Source organism: Pezoporus wallicus, unplaced genomic scaffold (assembly GCF_028554395.1).
Source record: "Pezoporus wallicus isolate ANWC-B61680 ecotype Strahan unplaced genomic scaffold, APGP_CSIRO_Pwel_v1 contig_6382, whole genome shotgun sequence".
NCBI lineage: Eukaryota > Metazoa > Chordata > Aves > Psittaciformes > Psittacidae > Pezoporus > Pezoporus wallicus.
In genome coordinates, this window is record NW_026638015.1 from 1,622,764 (window position 1) to 1,645,934 (window position 23,171).

Sequence of the window (23,171 nt, forward strand, 5' to 3'; positions counted from 1 at the left end):
AGCAGCATATGCACCAGTGTGTCTTGTTCGATTGGCTTTTCTGCTGTCTTTTTAAATGGAAGCTCTGCTTTGCATTGATGCAACAGAAAGCAGCTGCAAAAGATTCAGACCCTGAGCTTCAAGGGGAAGGTGGTGGAATCGGGACAGTGCTTCATTATTGCATGTGTTTATTGCCCAGCTTCTGAAGAATGAGAAAGTTCTGCCTGGGTTACACACAGGCTTTACTCTGACTGTAGTGCTACCATGCAGTGTCACCCTAACAGGGTTTCTCCAGCCAGCACTTTTTGGCAATCACTGTCTTTGCTATGGGACAGGAAAATTCAACCTCTTTGAGCAAATTAGCAAGCTAGCCCTCAGAAATATTGCTAGGGAGCTGGATGCACTTTCTGTGAGTTAGCTAGCAAGGCCCAGCCCCTTCTGCTGACGTCTTTCCTCTCTATCACACATCAGACTTTTCCCAGTGGAGCTGGAGAACAGGCTTCAATGAAAACTGCCTGTTTGCAGCTATATGGAGATTGCAGGCACCACAATCACTATTTCCTCTACCTGACCTGGAGCAGAAACTCCATCATTAGGATAGAAAGGTAGCCTTGTTGCCTAGCAAAGGTGGGATGATTTATCTCTGTCTCTAGATTGGTCCCTTTTTCACTGCTGCACAAGAGAATTGTTTTCAGACTTTCAAGGAGAATGAAGCCAGGATAGAAATCAAAGTGGATGTGAGAGAGCTGCTATCCCAGGGAGGAGAAGGAGTCACAGGGTTTCTGTGCTTTCTGTTCCTGTGCAGCCCAGGACAATGGTTTTATCTGCCCCAGTGATAGCCCTGGGGGCTACCTTAGGGACTGCAACTAGCATCCTTGCCCTCTGCGGTCTCACCTGCCTCTGCAAATGCAAGCAACCTGGGAAAGGACTCTCAGAAAAGGACCAAGAGGAGGACACGGAAAATACTAAGCCCAGTGTGCTTCAGCCAGTCCAGCAAGTAAGACACAGTCTCTGATTTACCTTTAAATGCAGAGGGTGGGGATGCAACTTTTCTGTTCGGCTTCTCAGCATGTGATTTCTGCTGCCTATTTATCTGCTTACTGTGTTCAGGATGTGGCAGCATGTTAATGGGAGGAGGAGTGAGGGGATAGCCGAGATGGGCTCAGTGACCCATGGAATTACTGGAGCAGGAGACAGCTGCCACATTGCCAAAGAGAGAGCTGCTAACGGGAAAAATAGGGGAGGAGGACTGGAAATGCTGCTTAGATCACAAAGGAAATGATTTTCTAAGGAAAGACTGGACTTTACCATGTGCATGCAGCGTTGTAAAGAGGAGATGACTCCTGCTGGGATCTCCTATAGCAGCTATTTCTCTAACTCTATCCACAGTATCTTATGGGTCCTGCAGGATAGCTCCCTGTCAATAGCTGGTTTCTTGTGAAAACCATCCCTCCTCCTCCCTCTGCCCCTCTGACTGAGGGGATTAATTATGTGTGAAGTTAAAATGAGGCACTGTAATGATAATAAAATGTGACAATCTGTAGTGCGGTGACTGGACAACCTCATCACAGTGTGAATTGCTTTTTCATTTACTCTAACAGCAATGTGGAGTATGGATGACATCCAGCATGCCTGTGTGGTCTTTGTTGCTTGTTAGAATCCAAAACCCCTGATTTACCCCTGACCTCAGTACAACAGAGAGCAAGGGGAATTATATGACCCTGCTAATACATTTATTAATGGGAAGCTCTCCTTCAAAAGGAAATATTTGACTGATTTCCTTCATTAATTATGGTCTTTAGCACGAGCTATCGCGCTGATCAGTCTCTGAAAGTACTACCTGTTGCTCGATGTTTGTATGTGCCTACATCCTTTTCGCTTTCATCTAGCCATTCAAGCAAATGTTAGCCACTTCCAAAGACCAGTGACCCGTTGTATAACAGTCTTTGTTTGCCTTCTAATTAACTAAGCTGCCTGTTATTTTCGTATTCTTAAAGAGGGTAGCAGGAGTCCTAATTGAACTCTGTGATGTTTGTAATTACATATTCAGCTCTCTTTGGCTACTGCTCTCAGGCTCTTACTAGAAAAGAGCCCTGGCATCCTCCTGTTTCTGTTGCAGTTTGCTCAGAGAAAAGATGACCAGATCTACTAATTGTACTGCAAGATCTGGTGCAGATACACAGAATCATGTTCCCAGAGCTTTTGGTTGCTTAGGGGAGGGAGGATTGCTCCAGTGACCATGGATGAACATCTGCACTGAGTTTAGGACTTCTCAAGGGGTTGCTGCTAATTCAGAGCATTCACCTATGAGCACAGTGAATATGTCCAAGGATCTGTTTCTATTTTCCTAGGATGAATTTCACCTGCTATCGTGTCTGATAGTTTTGTCATGTCCTTTTCTTGTCTTTTCTGACCCATACAGGGGATTTGCCAAGTCTCGTATATACGGATGTATAGTAATGTTGAGATTTTCCTAGTTTACTGTTAAAATGAATGAGAACTGTGTAACTTGGACAGCCATATCACTTAGCATAGCATTTTATCTAGCTGTTGTCTGGAACAACGCTAACCACAGATAACTTTACCATCAGTCTCTTTCTACAAGAGAACTTTTGTCGTTGTAATCTTCTGGCTCAGAAACCACTCAAATCATTACCTTAACTCCACGACCCTTGGACTGGTCATTTTCCTTTTATACAACCTTTTGGACTGTATCTTGTGAAAACATTAATCCATCCTGGAGTTTGTCCTGCAGGGTGTCATCCTGCTTGCACGACTGAAATAAGCACTAAGTCACTGTGAAGTCCAACCAAGCTTTCATACCCAGCAGCTATCAGCTTATGGTCCTCGCAACGTTTCTGCACTCATCATGTTTCTCCATAACTTAATCCAGTACTTGACCAACAGGGGTTGAATTATTCAACCTGGCCTCCATGTATGACTGTTACCTGAGTGATTGTACTCCTTTAGCACTGTAGACTTTCTAATTACAAGTATTATTTCTAATGATGTTACTGGGTTTGATTTTAGCCTTTTTCCTTTTAAAGAAATCTGGACAAACTCTAGCAGCCGAATGAACATTCTGTCACAGAAAGTGCAAAATGTTCTTAGTTTGAATATTCAGTATGTTTAAACATGTTTTTTTTTTGTGCCAGTTAAAATAGTTTTCTTGCCAGGAACATGCATTCCCCTGTGTTGTCAGTGATTCAGAATCAGTCTATACCTTGATGGCGTTAATCTCAGATTGAGTTCCGAGCTTGTGAAGTTTTATCATCTGTGTCTACGTTTATAAATTGTTCTGTTGGGACTATTTCCCTTCTGCATTAATATCCTGTATGTCCTAGCCAGTGCTTGACATAATTATTGAAGCCTGTCAGGGCCACTGATTCTGATAAACAGGGTTGACAAAAGAGAGACGAAGCAAGACTGCATTTTATTCACTTGTCATGTCTCCCATGACAGCAATGCTTGTATTTGCTATAGACAGAGGCTCCCCAGGGACATGCCCTGCATATGTGAGGAGGAAAAGCTCAAACGCAAAGATATATCTACAGAACCATTAAAACTGCTGGAAATATGCAAAGTCTCAGCAAAATGTGCAGATGAGGATTCCTAAACACATCCAGCAATGGCAATAATTTGGTGCATTGCTTGAGGGACATTGGGCAGGGACCCTGAAGGGTCATTTGCAGCCTTCTTGCTACTTTTGGTTCCTTTGCTTTCATGCATTTTATGCAGAACTATCTGAACTCTTCTGTTCATCTCTTTCTTTTAAGATACTGCTGCTGATTTGGAGCTTTCATAGGGCATTGCTACGTAACTGGATTAGCAGACAGCACTTGGGAACAGAGCTGGCAGCAAAAATAATAAACAGAGGCAGATGCAATTGGAAGAGGGGGTGGGTTAGTCCCACTGTGCTTGCATATGTCTCTCATCTCTAATTCTGCAGAGCAGACAGACAAGAGGAATACTGAGACCCAGTGGAGCTCTTACTTGCTGTATGGATGTATGCTGATGGATTTCCTGACTAAATGTCTGCCTTTTAGCAAGTGGAAGAAAAGATTGTACTGAAAATACCTCACATTTGTACGGTGTTTCTTCATCCCAAAGGATCCCAAAGTGCCAGGCATAATGCTCAGGTGTGATGGTCAGTGATTCGTCAGTGATTGGCAGGACAGCAGCCCTATACAGCAGCTTCAGGAGAGAAAGAACAGCGGATGCTGAGCACCATGGCAGGCACTATGTGTGTGTTAGAAGTAATGCCTTTGCAGAACAAAAGTGCCTGTTTTTTCATGCTGTTGTCTAGTGGTTCCTAACCTATTTTGCTTGGTTGGTCTGCTTTAATTGCAGAAGAATGGAGAACTGCATTTAAGGTTTGGATGAGTAACTTCAAGTTGCCTAAATATTTTATGACTGATGTGGCTCACATGTCTAAAAGAGGGATCTCACTCACAGACCCGCACCATGTGATTTACACAACATCTAAACTCAGCTGAATGCTAGGTGGGGACTGCACACAGTGACGTCTTTCTTTCTCAGCCCACTTCTCTGTCAGAGCCCTTCAAATTAAACAAGACAAAACGCTGTGCTACACAGCGGACTTCTTAAACACTGATGCACCTTGAGAACATGGAGTCAGTGACCTAAATAGCTCTTTACCACTGCCAAGTGCATGTAACCATGGTGCTATGAGCTCCATAAGCAGAGTATGACTAAAGAGCTAAAATCCAAGACAGCTCCCTTTCTTCAGCTCTGTTTCTTGAGGGATAGGTATGCTCCCTCAGGACATGTGAACTGGGAGCACACCATCCCAACACAGGCAAGTGCTTGAGGGCATCATTTATATTCATTATTAATAGGAAACAGTGACATTAATGAAAAACTTTAATTACAATTGCAAACATTTTCTGGCTCACCCTCAATCTATATTTAACACAGAATGGGTTGGCAGGCGGCAGGGTTGGAGGCGATCCCACTGCACAATAATCCAGCAAAATGGCAGGTTTACTTCTGCTTTTTGTCTTTTGTGTTTTGGAAACATTAATAAAATCTGGTGCAAGGGTCATTTGCTTTTGTTCCTTCATGTAGATGAATCCAAATATAAATGAATAAGGAATGATTTCAGTAGTCAGCAGACAGGATCCTTTCTTGGGACATAAGGAAAGAGGAACTGCTATATTCCACTAACGTATTTTTCATTGTTTTGGGGGAACAGCCATGCCTTTGTGACAGACTTTGCTTGGGCTGCCTGGGCATGACACTGCCTGTCAGATCCTTCCTCTCATTCCATGTCCACAATTCAGCAGGGAATTGAAACGTTAGGAACAAACTGGAATCCAAATTTCAATCCTGGTGTAATAAAGGGGAAATGTGTGCCTCTGGGTCAGGCAGAGCTCTGGTCCACAGAGCCAAGAAATAGTCCGAGAGGCTGAATTGGAAACAAATACCATACATCTCTACAGCAAAATTAACTTCATGGCTGGTTTTGCTTCTAAGAGAAAACACAGACTTATGAGAGAAGGATTTACTGGTACAGGAACAGAGGAATAATCAAACATTAAGAACATACCTTTTTCTTGTTGCAACCAAACATCTACAGAGGGGTAAATCTGGAAAGACATACACCAGGTACAAGGGTATTGGCTTTGGCAAGAATATCCCTGGGCATACAGACAATGGTTCTTACACCCCAAGAAACAATGATGGTAAGAATGACTAGAGGCATCATCTTTTCTTCCTTGTTCTTAGCTTGGTTAGCACTGAGGGAATCAGAAGAATTAGTGTAATCAGCACAAAAGTAATAAACAAGGTTTTAATTTGCAGTTCAACGTTAAGAAAACGGCAGAGCCAGTCCAGCCTCGAGCACTCCTGAAGTTTCCCAACATTTATGGCCCCAAACCCATAGTAACTTCACCTGAAATTGTTAACTACACGCAGTACTCCCTGAAGACAACAGAAGAACCAGCTACTGGAAAACAGGCTGGTTTGGATGAGAACAGGATGAAGATCCAAGTCAATGAAGAGCTGTTTGTTCTCCCACAAAACGGTAGGAGCATTTGGTCTTCATGCTAACAATTGCTTTTCTTAGTGTAGATCTGTAACGCTTCTGAGCATAATGTGATTGTAGTTAGGGAAGTAAATGGGAAAACAAAGACATGGGTGCTTTTTGCTTTCTTGTAATGAACATACTGAGTTCTGTCTCCAATGCATGTGTTTAGTAGTTAGTAGTCATGTAGATCATGACAGCCTGTTGACTAAGCTGTAGTTGTGTCTGGTTCTGAATTGGTTTCACTTAAACATCTTTTGTTCACTGGAAGCAGACATTTTGCACAAAAGCACGTTTTGGTGTAGTTTTACTGAGACCATTTGCTAGAATATAGGTGAGGTATCTGACCAAAACTAGGCAGAGTAGCTCCTCCAGGACAAATGCCAACTGTCCCTACCAAGGATATTGGCAGCAGAGGTTTAAGCTTCTACTTTATTTTCTCTGCTCTTATTTTCCCCACTGGTTTGGTGAGATACCCTTGGCTTTAATGATCACTGAAACCAAAGGCTGACACCTCAGGTTCTTTTGCCAAACAGAATTCTTGTTTCCAGCCAGCCCAAAGGGTAACATGCCAAAGCCTGGAACATAAGATTCCTGGGGTCTTAGAGAAAATGCAGTGTTAATTATGTACTTCTGGCAGCATGTCTGGATTGCTTCCATACTGATCTTTACATCCACAACTGTCTTTTAACAGAATAATTGACTCTTATGGTTACTGAATTAATACAATCTTCCTGATGATTTGCCAGGGACACGGTGCCATCTGCCATGGCTTTATAAAAGAGTTTAGGTTTTTGGAATTGTTTGAGGTCATATTTCTGTCCTTCTGGGAGGATGATTCCTACATTATCCCCTCCACCCTGACACTTGTGAGTATGGAAAAGTACGAACCATTGGAAGCAGCTGCATTGGAGGAAGAAGCTGTCTGAGCCACATCCTTGGGTGTCAGGGAGAAGATTATAGGGTGGAGAGGCTGAAGGAGGATGGCTGCATGTGGGCTAAAGCTTTATGTAAGTGTGTTGGTGTAAGAGCCTCCCTGCACTGCTAATGACATAAGCAAGTTTGCTTCCTGCTGCGCCTGATTTCATAGCTCAAGTGTTGCTGAAATAAAGCAAGAATTGTTGCGTTCTTATTTTGGTGTCACATTGAACTGATCTGGACTGTGGCTGGCTGAGATTTTTAGGAGGAAATGTGCTAGTCCCACTATTATTTTCTGTGTGAATCAGAACTGACCTTGCAGATAACAGCTTTTGATGACAAAAAAAGCTGTGGCTTCCCTTTTAGTCTTGCAGTTTGATTCGTTTCAATATAAAATACGTACTCGAATTCAAAATCATACATGGAGCAATGGCCTCAGCTTCCCAAGCTCATTAACTTCCACCTGGTCAAGAGTTATGGGAATAGATGCCTTCTACATGGCAAAGACTATATTGTTAAAATGAAAAATAAAAAGATTTAGAGAGATCTGAACTAAAGCACAGCAGCTCAAAAGCAGGTTCATGTTCTCATTCCAGGGAACACAATATTCAATTCCTCAATGCAAGTTAAAACCAATATAAACCAATATAACAAGTAATGAGTGTAGTTTTGACACCTTGGCTTAGGCACAAGGTAAAAGAGCAAGTGTGTGAACCATCTTAGAGCACAAAGTGGTGGAGAGCAGAAGGCTTGTCCAAGTGCTATAGAAAGAGCTGAAAGGGTGAGAAAATGGTGCAAAAAGCAGATATGATGGAGGAAGAAGGAATAGAAATGACATTCCTGCACACAAGGAGCAAGAATAGTAAGACGCTTAGAAAAGCCAAGTCAAGACAGGGTGGTTTTGTGCTCCTTGGAAGGTAAAGACCTGCTTGCTAAAGGCGTTATTTCAGTTGCAGGTGTAGTAAAGGATGTGTGTGTCACGGAGCACTTGAACCCCGAGAGGGCAGCCAGCTGTAACCAGGCCCCTGAGCTGCGCTACTCCCTGCTGTATGATCAAGAAAGAGCTGAGCTGCGTGTGGCCCTTCTGGAAGGTAAGGGGCAGAGGTCTTCCACCGGTCAGTCATTCTCCATCTGGAGAGTACAAGACACCTTGTACCATTGATTTTATAGAGAGTTCCCCTCCTACCTTAAAACCAATAAATGCCCCCAGGACCACTGGCTATTTCACTGGTTCTGTTCTTGCAGAATAGGAATACCTGGGGATGGCAGTGATTGAAGTGAGCATGGAAACATGGAATAGTTTGGGTCAGAGGAGACCTTCAAAGCTCATCTGGTCCAACCCTGTCACAATGAGCAGGGACATCTTCAACTAGATCAGGTTGCCCAGAACCACATCCAGCCTGGTCTGGAATGTCCCCAGGGATGGAGAACAATTGTTTGCAGAGCTCAAAAGCAGAAGTCAGGCACCAAGATGGGCCTCTCCTTCCTCGGGGTACAAAGCAACCTCTTCTTTCTATTTTTTCTTTTGGGGCAATGGGAACAGGGTTGCTGTCTCCTTCCTCTCTATAACTTGCATTCTTCGATTGACCCACTCCTTACTGCCTCTTCCTTCAGTCAAGGTCTGAGCTGGAGACACCAAACTTATCTTGTAGTCCACTGAGGAAGGCTCCTCTGCTGCGCCTGGCCACGCAGCCAGGCTCTGTGTCACTCTCTGAAGTGGGAACTGACAACTGTAACAGCTTCTCTGCTCAGGGCTGGAGCATCATCAGTTCCTCTGGGAAAGCAAAATAAGCTGAGTGAATAATTCATGCACTGTGCAGATCTCTGTGGAAACCTCATCAAATCACACCCTCTGAGCCGAGAATCGGAAGGGTGCTAAACGGCAGCCACTGCTGTGAGTTGCCTGCCAGCAGCAAGCCCTCAGCTCCCTTCCAGGGAGGACACCATGACTATTGGCTGCCACCACGGATCTCCTGCATGTGCGGTGCAGGAGAACCTGCACCTTCTCTTCCTCCTCATCCCTTAGAGCCCCTTTGTCACCCAGCAGGATCCAGCTCTGCTCCCCAAGAAACCAGTAGACCCCACAGACTATGGGACACGGGAGCTCATGAGGAGCTGTCTGTTCTCACTCCAGGCTTTTCAACATAAAAGGGATATAAAACTAGGGATAAACGTCTCTTGACAAAGATCTCTGGGGCTGTGGGATGGTTTCTGAAGGACTCATTTACCAGAGGTTGTACAAGCAAACTGTAATAACCCTTAGATATATCCCCCACTGGCCTGCAGGGGTGGATGTGTGCCAAGAGCGAGGTGTCTCCCATCTCTGATGTCTGTGACTGACCATAATGCTTTTTGAAGCCTTTGTAATAGGCTTTCTTTGTGTAAAAGCAAATGGGAGCTGCCAGTCCCTGTGCCATGCTGAGGCTCAGCTCATTGCTGCTCTGCATCTTTCAACAGAGCATGTTTCCTTGAACTTAGCTGTTACTCTCCCAAGCACTAACAGCATCCTTTTGCAGCAGCAGAAGGACAAGGACATTGTGCAGCGTGAGCAAAACACCACAGCATGGGCTCACAGCTTAGTCTGCCCCGTACAAGCAGGAACAGGGGTCAATGTCTGTGAAGCTGCTCTATTTTATGGCTCTCATAAATGAGCAGTTTAGTCACAGATATTTTAGGGCTGCCTTTTGTGAGAGGTCCTTAAAATCAATCATTCTCTTCCAGCTATGCATGGCAGAATGAGTGGGGACCAAGATGCTGGCTGCCATTGCTACGTACTGGGTACGCTGGTGAGCAAATCTGGCACTGCTGAAGCCCAAACAGAGCTGAAGAAGAAGGTGCTTCACACCCTCTGGGAGGAGGTCCTGCGATTCCCATTAACAGAGGAGGAGATGCCGGAGGGGACATTGACTCTCACCCTGAGAAACTGCGACAAGTTCTCCAGACACAGCATTGTGGGGGAACTCAAACTGAGCCTTGCTAACATGGAGGAGTCCTTTGGGACAGCCCAATGGGAAAGGCTAAAGATCCCAGAGAAGGTAAGGACCCGGGGACTCTAATGATTTTGGTTTGGGCAAGAGAAGGCCTCTTCCATGTCAGTGGGTGGCTGTATTTGTTTGGAGCAAGGTTTAGAGGGGTGATGTGTGACTGCAGATATCACTCTGCACTGCTCTGTGCTGGTCTCTAGCTAAAACCATTCCAGAAAACAACCAAAGGCCCATCAACCAGCCCTTCCATCTACAGCTTCTGGCAGTTAAGATGTGTCAGAACTCCCTCGCCTCCTCCTTCAATTACACGACCCTTGACATCGGTATCTCTAATTTAAAGCCTATGTCTAGAAGTTATATGGGCTTCTGTGATTTAGTGATGCAGGACCATAGTAGCAAGATCTGGAACACCAGAATGAGTGCTTACAGAGCAGGATGGAGGGACTCTGCAGAGCTGGATGTGGGTGAGGCATATAGGGACACCTCAGGGAGCCTTAAGCTAGGAATGAAGTACATTGTTGGGACCGAAATGCTGGCCTGAAGACAACTTATCCTTCTGGGATCAATCCAGTGCTGTATGTTCTGGTAGATGTCAAAACATCACTCATTGCATTGTGTTGGTCTAAAACATTAAACCCTCCTTTTCCTTCCTTATCCAGCTGCACAGGCAGGGAAAATGGAGAGAAGATTACACCAGTACTTGAAGTAGGTACAGGGGATGCTTCACATGCACTAACTTCTTGCACATCTCCTCAGGAGCCTTTTCCTTGCCATGATCTAGATTCTTCTTTTAGCAGCAGCAATACACTTAACAACATGCTGCTATTGTTGCTACTAGTACATTGCTACAAGTGGGTACCTATTGTACTCTGGTATATGGGGTGAGCAATGCAAAACAACAGCATCGCTGTCGCTACTCATGCTGAAATAAATGATTGCCTATCACCATCAGGGGTGAGGGCTCTCCACTGGGATGGCCACAGGCACCGAGTACAGAGTTAGAATGTCTGATTTCCTACAATGCTCATTTACCTGATCACCACTTGAATGTTAACAGTGCTGGCCTTTAAAAATCCTCTGGCAGAGAGAGAGGCAGCAGAAACAAATGAGAGGTTTAATAAGCTTCAAGAACCAGGCTAAATAGCTGCATATTAATAATGAGCAGCCTAACAGCTGTAAATTGAACTCAGTTCCCAATCCACTGCTGCAAAAAGAGGTGTCCGAAAGTAATTATTCCAATGATTTAAATTCCTAAACTGAGATAGATGGAGCCTCCCCCTCATCTACTGCAATCTCTGCTTTGTAAGCAATACCCAAGGAACAGCCTGTGCACAGCAATGGTCAGTTGTCACTCAAGGGCACCCGATGGAGTCCTGACACGCTGGGAATTCTGCCTTGGTCCAGCTCCACAACTCTGCAAAGGAACAGGGCAGCATTCATTTCTTCTCCAGGCTGACAGCACAAGGTTAACACTCACAGCATTGCTGAGCAGTGCCCCAGTTTGAGCTGAGGATGTGCAGTGAAAGCTGAATTTGCGTCATCTGGGACCTGAGAGAGCCAACCATTGCACAGAGAGCTTATATACAGATCCTGAATCAGTCATTGAGAACCAGAGCGGGAGGGAGTGAGGAGGAGCTGATAAAAAAGAGGAGCTATTTTTGACAGCATCCATCCAGGAACAAAGTTTCTGGGCTTTAAACAAAGTCTGACATTTCCTTGAGATGCCATGAGAGGCAGAAATCTCATCCCTGCCTTCCCAGTGATTCTCCCACACACAAGGGAAGGAGCTCAGAGCTAAGCAGGTAGCGCAATTCGTATTCAGGAATTCAGTGAGTTCTGTGAGCAATGCAAACACAGATCCTGCGGGCTGATATCCTTATCTTGTCTTCCTTCCCTCCCACTGCCTTGCTAATGACAGTGATGATAGTGGCTCCTCGAATAGCACCTTCCCCTTTGTGATGCACACGTAATTCATTGATAACTCCCTGATGCTTTCTGTCCTGTTGTACAGAAGGGAAGACTGAAAGGCTCTGGTGGTTGTGTGAATTGTAGCACAAAAGGCAGGTTATGGATTTAATAGGAAAAAGGAAAATACAGAAAACAGATCCCAGAAGGAGTGGGAAGGAAAACTACCTTTGTCTTGGTCTCCTCACACAAAACTCCAGCAGGCACCAAACCACTGTAGGTTTTGTGTTCATGTGGATACAGACTGGTCAAAAACTTGGTGAGAATAGTAGGAGCTTGCGAGCCATAAGCACCAGATGTGGTGTGTGTGTCTGTGTACGTGCATGAGTGTGTGTGCACGTTTACAGAGCCCTGCCGACCCCTATCTCCAATCTCCACGTTATCTGTGTGTGCCTGGAGCTACAGGAACCAAATTCTAGCCAAGAGCTATAGTGTGAGACCTGGTGAGATGTAGAGGGAGTAAATAAACAAAAGCAGCTTATGACCTGGCTTAACTGTGGTTGTGTACTGAGGTGGTATTTGTATTTGTCCATTCCTGTACAAACACCCATTCTTTCATAGTGAATATGCATCTATTTGAATCTGCCTCTGTTTGGTTCTGTGTTGTGGGGCTTTTTAGCATCTACTTAGACGTAGGGCAGGATTTATGCGAGTGAAATGCACACGAGCCCTTTGTTTCTACCTGAGCTCTTGAGAAGGAGATTTACTGGGGCTGAATTGGGATTGGATTTCAGGCTTCCTTGCTAATGGCCTCCCCCCTGATTTGTGCATGACAAACCAGACAGCGATGACAACCGTGTTTGCTGCAGAGTCAGTCGGCTCCTGGGGAGCACACAGGGGCCTGCCCCTGCCTGTTGTGAGTAACCGGGTGAGAACTCAATCTGAAATATTTATGGCTCACTTAGAAGCATAGCGCAGAGTACAGAAATGGCCTGGAGAAGGGCTGCTTGTCCTGAAGCGTGTAGATCATGCTAAGGAGTCCAAAGGGAGTCTATTGAATTGACATTGGCTTTCTGGGGCTCTTCTGGGTCATTAACCTCACACTAAAGCAGATTTCTGTCACAAGCTCCTACTCACTGAGAGAATTACTGCTCCCTTTTTGCTCCTTGCCACAGGCTGGCAGCTCTGCATGTACCAGCATGGGCTTTCCTGGCTTCCCTTGCTTCCCAGCCAGCTCCCGAGGAGGAAATGGCACTGTTCTCCCAGGGAAGAGTGATGGGTGATGCGGTCCCTCTGCTTCCCCCTCCGGGGGTGCTTGCCCAAGGCAAGGGGGAAGGATAGGTCAGGAGGCTAAGAGGCCAATCACTAATGGGAAGAAAAGAATAAAAGAGAAGAAAAGGAAAGAAAAACAAAAGTGTGCCCTGCTGAATGAGGACCGATGGTTCCAAGCCTTTGTCCTGGAGGAAATCCCGCAGGGCAGCAGGGAGAGATGCCCACAAGCTGGAGGGAAGACTGCTGGAAAGGAAGAGGAGATAAAGCACTGTGGAGCTCATGGAGGATTTCAGGATGGGTGGGCTTTTTACTATATCAAGTGAGGGTGTCAGAGAAGATTCAGCTCCAGCTCCAGCTCCAGGGTCTGGCTGTGGCAGTAGGTATCTCCTACTCTTTCCTAGGGAGACCTACACTCCTGCTAGGCAGTGTGGACCACGGTCCATGTGAGGTCAGGGCCTTCTGAGAAAATGAATCATAGAATCATAGAATGGTTTGGGTTGGAAGGGACCTTAAAATTCATCCAGTTCCAAATCCCTGCCATGGGCAGGGACCCCTTCCACTAGAGCAGCTTGCTCCAAGCCCCTGTGTCCAACCTGGCCTTGAACACTGCCAGGGATGGGGCAGCCACAGCTCCTCTGGACAGCAAGCTTCTCATGTCTCACCACCCCCATAGTAAAGGTATTTTCCTAGAATCTAATATAAATCCACAGTAGCAGCTGAAATGAAGAGTGAATAATGGAAGTAGGGGATGTAAATAAAGAGCAGCTAGATAATCTCAAAAAATTAGTATCTGACTACTTGCATGTAGTTCAGCCCCAAATCCTCTTCTTCTGATTAAATATTCCACTAAAAGTAGATGTAAGGAAGCAGTTACTTTCCAATGACAAAAGAAAGCATAACTCACAAAAGAAAGCAGTAACTTAAATGTGGAGGACAGACATCTTTGTCAAGTTTATTCTCATCCAATGTAACTGGAAAGATATCCCCTGTACAAAGACACGGAGACAACTTGGTCGGTTCATCACCTCATACTATTTAGCTCTCCTAAATAGTACCCTAGTATTCCACGTTATGGCCATGATTGTATATAAAAGGAACCCTTCCTTCATCTCTGTTTCCAGGAGCCATCTACGGGCCATGGGGAGGTCCTGCTCTCCATCAGCTACCTGCCAGCAGCGAACCGCCTGCTGGTGGTGATCATCAAGGCTAAAAACCTCCATTCCAAGCAGCTGAAAGATCTACTTGGCAATGGTGAGTAGAACAGCAAGAAAACAGAGACTGTTGTTTCTGCTGTTATGTAAATCTAGAAGGAAAGTGGGAAGTGTGGTTGTTTGGCAGAAAAAAAGTAAATGTTTGTCTTAGAAAGCCAAAGAGATTTGAATAATCGCTAAAAAGTGAAAACCAAAACCAAGATCAATGTTTCTCCTGTTCTCTCTCTCAGTCACCAGTTAGTTAGAATTCTCTTGCATTCATTTTGTCTCATGCTCATTAACATGGTGCCTCTTTCCACTCCCTATACAGATGTTTCTGTCAAGGTGACACTGAGGCATCAGTCCTTGAAGCTGAAGAAGAAGCAGACCAAACGTGCAAAGCACAAGATCAACCCTGTGTGGAACGAGATGATCATGTTCGAGGTGCCTCAAGAGCTCCTGCGTGCCTCCAGTGTGGAGCTGGAAATGCTGAGCCAGGTTGGTGCTGGGCAGAGCCACGTGCTTGGCAAGTGCAGCCTGGGCTTACATGCCACGGGCACGGAGAGGAGCCATTGGGAAGAAATGCTGAGGAACCCCAGGAGACAGATCGCCATGTGGCACCAGCTCCACATGTAGGCTCCTGGTGATTCCTGCCTCTGAGCCTGGGCGAATAAGCTGCATTTCACCTTCCCCTCCACAAAGCTTACCAGCACAGCATCCTTCTTATACCCCCTTGTCTGATTTTCCTGCCTCATCCTAGCCAGGGAGACTGCCTGGAAAATGTATTTAAAGGACAATGTCTCATCTGATCAAGTGGTTCTCTCAAACAAGGGGGTTGGCTGCCTGGATGATTTGAATTAATTCCCACTGTCATCTGTGTGAGGTCCTTGTTTCTGTAGAGGAGTAAAGGTATCATGGAAATGTGAGATCATCCTTGGCATCTGGCTCTGTCACTCAAGTCCTTGATGAGTGCTGGCTCCATAATCACAAACATGTGGCGGATGTTTTACCAGTCATTATTTTCCGTAATACTTTATAAGACTGTGAGAAATGCAGATCACAGAAGTGACTTTCACTGCAGACATGAAGTATCAATATGAAAGAGAGTGAAGAAGATGTGCAATAAATGGGTATCTAGAACTAAGAGAGAAAACAGAGGAAGAAGAGAGTGAGACAGTCAACACTATCATCCTATGTAGCCTTTGAAGCAAACACTGCCAAACAAGAAGTCAAATACCTTCATGTACTTTTGTTTCCTGGAGTGTTTGATATTTAGGATTCATGAAAACCACTGAAAATGTGAATGTTTCAGGATCCTTCAGCACAATACCTATATCTTCTATCTTTCCACACTGTCACGCAGGAAGACCCTAAACACAGACAAGAAGTCACCTCCAAAAACCTGGACCAAATCTTTCTGCTTACTGCCATGTTTTCTGTTTGTTTTTTTTTCTGAGCTAGGAAATTTCAAATACTTTTATTCCAGGCAACATTTAAGACGAGGGAAGAGAAATGAGATCATTTCATACCTTAGCAGTGGATTGACGGTTTTGGTTTGACAGTTAACTATTGCACCCAAATCCTCATACCAGCCTTACTCAAAACCAACCCTTAAGAACTGCCATGTATTTCATCACTTCCAGACAGAAGGAATTCACTGACCAGACAGACTCCCCAAGGCTTGTTTTTTTGTGTGTGCACATTCAAGACTTGATGTAGCTTAAATGTTACTGTTTACTGTCCTTTTGTGTCTCGATGGCCTGAAAGTCTGGCGTTGGCAGTGATGATGTTATGACCCCATAAGCACACTGCTTGTCCTACCACTTCATTTAAAGGAGTAGACAACAGCTTTAAAGGACTTCAACTGGGACAAGGCACTCAACAGTCTGAAAACAGAACCATGTAGTTTGTAGCACTGAAAAACTCAGAGAACTTCATATTTGCAGGGTCAACTTGATCCTCTGTTCAATTCAGAATATAAGCTAAGCTTTATCTAGTACCCATCCCATTTTGATGGCTTAGTCAAACAAGTCTAGCACATGCTGCTATCCTGTTGGCAAAGGGAAAACACCAAAACCAGTGCCTGAAAACTGACTGAAGTGACAGCACAGTTACAAACAGGGCAAGGAAGCTCAACTGGAAGCCAGTCACTAAGTGGTGACTGGAGCTAGTAGTGGGGATGGCACTGTTTAGCATCTTCTTAAATGACCTGGACAACAGGGCTGAGTATGCCCTCAACAAGTTTGCAGATGGTGCAACACTGAGAGTAGTGGTTCATACACCAGGCAGTTGTGCTGCCATTCAGAGGCATGTGGAGAGGCTGGAGAAATGGTCTGACAGGACCTTCCTGAAGTTCAACAAGAAGAGCTAAGTCCTGCACCTGCAGAAGAACAACTGCATGCACCAGTGCAGGGCTGGAGCTGACCATCTGGAAAGCAGCTTCCTAGGAAAGGACCTGAGCATTCTGTTGAACATGACCCAGCAATGCGCTCTTGCAGCAAAGAAGGTCAATAGTGTCTTGGTCTGCAACAGGAAAAGCATTGTGAGCAGGTCAAAGGGGTGATCCTCCCTACTCAGCTCTGGTGAGGGCACATCTGGAGTGCTGCATCTACTTCAGAGCTCCCCGGTGCAAGAAAGATATGGACTTACTGGAGAGAGTGCAGCAAACGGCCATGAAGATGATGAAGGGACTGGAGCACCTTCTGCATGAGGAGAGCTTGAGAGAGCTGGGTCTGTTCAGCCTGGTCAAAAGAAACACTGGGGGGAGCTTAGCAATATATATAAATACCTGATCTAGGAGAAGACTCTTCAGTGCTGTCCAGTAACAGGACAAGAGGCAAGGGCACAAATTGCAATAAAGGAAATTCCATTTGAACACTTGATAAAAACAAAGAAAAATTATTCTGAGGATGGCCAAACACTGGAACAAGTTGTCAAGAGAGGATGTTGTGAGTTTCCATCCTTGGAAACAAAACTTGATGGGATACAACACTGAACCACCAGATCTAGTTTACCCCTCTGGGTTTGGACAAGATGATCTCCAGAGGTGTTTTCCATCCTCGGCGATGCTGTGGTTCTGTGAAGAGACTGACAAGGTTGATGCACACTGAAAAGTCTGTTACCCTCTGTAGGTAAAACTGCTCTTCCCTTTAAAGCTGGTGGAGCCAGGAGTTACAGGATCATTTTAGAGAGTGATAGAAACAGCTCCGATCAGCCAACCAAACAGACAAGCTAAGTACGCCAATGGACCTTAGAGCTAATGTTTCAATCTCTGGTATTGCTCCACTGGCTAGAGGGGAATTAAACAAGAAATAATTGACTTCTTGTTTTGCTCTGTGGGGCTTTGTTTATTAACTGAAAGCTGTAGGATGCTGCAAGCAAAGTAGACACAGGGTTTCAGGTTGATAGTGCATTCTTAATAGCTGCTCTGTTCATAGGTGCCTGCAGATACAGATTTGGAATCGTTATTTCCTTGAAGTGCAAAAGTCATTGTAATGTTGGCCTACTCCACAAAGAGGCTCCTGGCAGCACTGTGATTCTCCCTTCTATTTAGGATAACGATAAGGATAATCCCCCGGTATGAACCTATTTGGCTGGCACCGGAAAGCCTAAAGGGCGAAATATTTGCCTTGCTGCCAAGAGATTTCTTTAGTTCTGTCTCCTGCTTATTTTAATGAACCCTTTATAACATCTTGGTGACTGATGGTAAACAGCATTATCTGCCCCTAGAGATTTTGGCACACCCTGTAATTAGACAGCAATCCTATGGCATTCTAAAGGCACAGCCCCTCACATAATCTCATAATGTCCCTTTTACGTGTCTACACACTGCTTAACTACAAATCTGTTTTAGGAGCAAAGTGGTGCCATCACTGTTAACAAATGGTGGTGTTGCCTCACTTTGCTGCAACGGGATTTAAATAGGAAAAAAGGAAGAGGGAAAGCTCATGCATCTTTCCCAGCTGGATCATTTCTGTTGTCGGGCATTTTATCCTGGTAGGAATGTTTCTCCCATTCAGCTCAACCTGAACAAAGCCTGACGGGTGCTTGTTTAATGAGGCAGCATTTGATGTGCTGGGGCTGGAAGCGGGAGCAGGGAAGGGCGCTGGTTTTCCTGGGCAGGAGGAATGCTGCGTACGTGTGGTACTGGAGGGGCAGGGACCCTCAGCTCAGGCCCTTTTGAACTCTGTTAATAGGAGCCGTTTGTCGCCGCATTCCATTGCCTGCCATGGCCCTGCCCTCATCCCTGTTTAGCAATGCTGTATGCCCCTAAGCCTCAGCACCCCAAGGGCTGGAGATGCTAAACTGGTCCAAGCAGACAAACTGCAGGGAGCTGTTGTGGTGGATGACAACGTCCTGAATACAAATGCAACGTGTTTGGAAATGCATCCTGCCATCATATCCAGCAGCTTCAGCAACACAAGCTGGTGAAGCATCACCCAAGTGCAGGAGGGACAGGGAACCGAGCCAGGCAACCCTTTGGTTTTCAGCTCCTAAATCCAGGAACGTCACGAATGTCTTCAATCAAAGGGTGCTGCTTATAAACTGCATCATAAGAGAAGCAGCAAAAAAAACCCCCACAGGCAATTAATGTTCTTTAGCTGTGTGTGTGACCAAAAATAGGCATTAGAGTCCGCAGTGGCTATTTGGTGGTTGCACTGATTATTCTTCTTCATGTTGTTCGTCTCATTATTCTTCTTCATGTTAATGGGTTATAGCAAAAACCCATTAACATGAAGAAGCTGTAAGCCAAGAGACTGCAGGGAGGAAGGAAATGAAAACAGAGGGTGGGGGGAAATCTACCTGGTCAGAATGAACAGTCCTGTCACCAAGGGACAGAGAGAAACAAATTTAAAGACAGGGATTCACAGTCCCTTGTCCAGAGACAAAACCCAAACAACACAACTACTGTAAAACAGAATGAGAAATGCAGCTCCCATATTGCATCCAGCATGCCCTGGGAGAGGTGGTCTCATGCTGAGGCCTCTGGACAGGACTGAGAGGCCAGAGGAGATAACTTGAGGCTAGTTACTTGGTTAAAATATAGATTATAACCATATGTTGCTTTGCCTTGACTTGCCCTCAGAGCTAGATCTTCCTAGAGAAGTGATTTAGTCTGATTTTAGGCAATTTGTGCTGCAGTAGAAGAGATCTAAAAGCACAATCATTGATAGTTATTAAAACATCTCTGGGATGCTTTAGACATCTCTGGGATGATTTAGACTCACTACTACCCTCACCCCTTCCCCAGTTGTAAGGGGGAGCAGTTGCAGCTGGTCTCCTGTAAGGATAACACTATTTCAATGCAGTTTTCCCCTCACTTCGCATCCCAAATATCCTCACATAGTGATAGGAACCATGTTTGCTTTGCAAAGAGGGAATACATCAAAATCAATGGAAAATTCCCTTCAACTGGGCTGGAAAAAGATTCAGGCTTAACTGTTCTCCCAGGCACCACTGTGCTTTCAACACCTTGAGCAAAAGTACTTTGCATTTTGCTAGCATCTGCTGTCGGTATTATCTGGCAGTGGTGCCCAAAGACACCCAGATTGGTTTTCTTCCAGAATGCAGGAGGTTGCAATTTGGGTTCTAGAAATACAGCCCGAGGTTTTCCCAGATTTTCCTCATGTCTAAGATGCATTGGGCATGGTGATGTTTAGGAAGAGTTGGGAGCTAATGTGGCTTGGACCATGCTCCCTGCACTCTTTTGAAGGTCAGTTTGAAGTTGGATTGAATTGAAGGGCAGAGCTTTCACAGCATTTTTTATGTGTTTCTGGTTTTCACTAAGTCTCAAGTGTATTTGATTCTTTTGTTGAAAGAGAAGCATGATGCGTAAGTACCAGTACTTGACACCTTATATTGTTTGTTCTATCGGTAATAATCAAACTGCACAAGAACAGTAGCAAAGTGAAATAGTGTTTTGTAGCCTTCCAGCATGAGAAGGCTTTTCTGCTTACTTGGTCCTTTGGTGTCCCAGTGTTTATTGTACAGAGCCACATATCGTTTGTCAATACTCTATATTGTTCACACAGTCCAAAGCACAAACCAGAGCATGAGGCTCAGCCTTTGCGTTCAGTGTTAGAGCACAACATGTAAATCACTGCAAGTAAATGATTCCAAACCGTTCCAACAGTGTGTATGTGTTGTTTCCCCCCTTGCTTGCAGCTCACGTCAGGGGTACAAAGGACAGGGATGAGCCAACAGAAAGTCCTCAGAATGGTGTCACCAAGGATGGGTGTATGAAGGGAAGGGGAGCAGTCAGTTATGGAGTCCTACCATGGCCAAGCACAGGGAATCTATTGGCTTTTCCAGCAAGGTGGCAATTAAACAGTGTTGGAAAGGCTTTCCTGCCACTGTAAGGAGGTTAGGGAATAGAATCTGGGAATCAGGTTCCTCCCAGATACTGGCTCCATCTCTGAAACAAAACTAAGAAGTGAATTTGGATTCAGTCTTTTTGCCACTCAATACTTCCAAGTAACTGCTGCAGTAAGGAGGAACACCTACTTAGCTGACCTAATACCATCACTGCAACGAGCTGATTCCTAACAAGACATAGAGATCAAAAACAGTACATAAAAGAGAAAGCAGATTTTGGGGGCAGGAGTGGGAAGCATTTACCTCACTGACAGTTTGGGGGCACCCTCTTACCCATCACAGTCTGCATTAAAGCGCAAGGAGGAATAACAAAGCAAACCTGCCAGAGCCCTCTCAAATGGATGTCACCAGCCTGTCTGCTGCACAGTGAGGCTGATGCTACTGAAGCATTACCCATAGAAGTGGGGGCAAAGGAGCTGTGTTTTTGCTGCACAGGGAGTGCATTTGCCAGGGACAATCCTTCCCACGGGATTAGCACGGGGTTACTCAGTAATTTCCAGCCCACCGCACTGAGAAGCAGCAATAGCTGCTGCAGAACCATTCTTCTCTTAACGCTGCTGCTCGTTGTCACTTTGGAGTTATCAGAAGCTTTTCCTCCTCCCACGGTATTTAAACGTTAAAATGGGACTGGCCCCTAATCCTCTGTGTGCCAGGAGAGTGGCACTTAATCCACCACTGTGCAGCCATTGACAGTGATGGCCATAGAGGTTTGCAGCCTGTTCCTCTGCTTCCCTGAACTTAGTGCCTGCTGAATGTGGGATCATAGAATCACAGGTTGGGTTGGGCTGGAAGGGACCTTAAAGCTCATCCAGCTCCAATCCCCTGCCACGGCAGGGACACCTTCCACTAGAGCAGCTTGCTCCAAGCCCCTGTGTCCAACCTGGCCTTGAACACTGCCAGGGATGGGGCAGCCACAGCTTCTCTGGGCACCCTGTGCCAGCGCCTCAGCACCCTCACAGTAAAGAACTTCTTCCTTATATCCAACCTGAACTTCCCCTGTTCAATTCTGAACCCATCACCCCTTGTCCTATCATTACAGTGCCTGATGATGAGTCCCTCTCCAGCATCCCTGTAGGCCCCCTTCAGATGTACTGAGAATAAACCCAGTGAGGAAGGGGCTCCAAGATGCCCCTGAGAAGACAGCTCAGACCTGAAGCCTACCCAGTTCTCCAGGACAGCTCTCCCGAGCATCACAATGTGAGGCAGCTCTGCAAATCCCATCCCAGTGCCATACAAGGCTCCCTATCTCCATCCCATCCCCAGCACCTCCATGCTGCTTTCCCACCCCTCTGTGCCTCTGGAGGGACCATCAGTGTCCCCATAAGTGGGGCAGCTGCAGCAGCACAGACAGCACACTTGTTTTCCCCCTTGGATCAAAACAACATCAAACAGGGCACTTCAGAGAGCTCAGAAGCCTAGCTGGCACATATGCTGTTCTGCAGGAGGCTTTGATTATCCTGCAGATATTTTTAGAGCCCCTTGTAAATGAGCTGTGGCTCCATCCGTTGGAACAGCTCTGCAAGAAGCAGCCTCTGGTCCCCTGTGCCCACTGCTCTGTGTCACCACAGAGCCAGCCCCATCCCTCTGATTCAAACACCTTGGGGGTATCCACTTAAACCCACTCGTGTCACTGATGTGCTTGGCTGCCCATGCTCCCCTCCTTCCTCAGGAGATGTAGATAGGGAAGACAGACCCAGGAAGCACCGCAAACCTCTCTGTAGTGCCTGCAAGCATCGCATCACAACTCCCGTTTCCAGGAAGAAACAACACGTTGGGGTTATTTTGCTAAATCAAGTTGTAAATGCCAGCTGCTGATCAACAGCCATCTCCATGGACCATGTCCAGGACACCAGCGGGGCTGAGGAGGAGCACACCAGGCTTTAGTGCTATGACAACCATCACAAAGGAGTGTTTCAATTTCCTTTTCACTCCTGTTAACGTGACAATCAGTGGCCCTAAACACCAAGGGCACCTTTAGCCCTACATCAGATTTACTTGTGCAAGCTTCCCTTCCTGACACCGGCTCATGCACTTTGCTTGAAGGCATCTTGCTTTAAGACCTTGGTTTGAAGTTATCATCAGGAAGCTGATCACTGCCAACCCAGTTGGTCAAGTGTCCACAGCACAAAACCACTTTATCAATGCACTTCACACACTGCCCTGACTTACACATGGTTGAGCTGCTGAAAGTGAAGCATTGCCCTGCTTTGTGTGCTGCCAATTGACTAGCAAAGCAAAACCCCAGAGATGAGGTTTCCACCAGCCTGGAGCCTAAGCTGGAGCCCTGACAAGCACCAGGACTTTGCTTACTGCTCAGAAAGAAGTGATTTTAAACCACTACAGTGAAAGCTGCCAGGTAATGGCAAGTTGTTTGTAATACTTGGCCTGCTCAATGACTTCGAGGAAGTCACTAAAAGCAAGTTTTTCTATTGGATCACTGATTTCAGGTTATTTCCACTTCTGAGTCTGGAAATAACCTCTCGCTTCAAGTCCCTTAGTTAA

The 23,171-nt window shown here is 45.6% G+C and overlaps 1 protein-coding gene across 2 annotated transcripts; it reads left to right on the top strand.

The window, feature by feature from the left end:
* Window positions 1-417: 417 nt before the first annotated feature.
* Window positions 418-15,152, top strand: SYT13 (synaptotagmin 13). Of its 2 annotated transcripts, none has more exons than XM_057408709.1 (6): window positions 418-976; window positions 5,803-6,025; window positions 7,894-8,034; window positions 9,665-9,978; window positions 14,226-14,355; window positions 14,626-15,152. In XM_057408709.1, the coding sequence occupies exons 1-6, from the start codon at window positions 794-796 to the stop codon at window positions 14,928-14,930; spliced, it is 1,296 nt and encodes a 431-aa protein (XP_057264692.1). In that variant the 5' UTR covers window positions 418-793; the 3' UTR covers window positions 14,931-15,152. The 2 variants fall into 2 exon arrangements, with proteins under 2 accessions (XP_057264692.1, XP_057264693.1); XM_057408710.1 differs by having other exon boundaries at window positions 420-976; window positions 7,900-8,034.
* The last annotated feature ends 8,019 nt before the right edge of the window (window positions 15,153-23,171 follow it).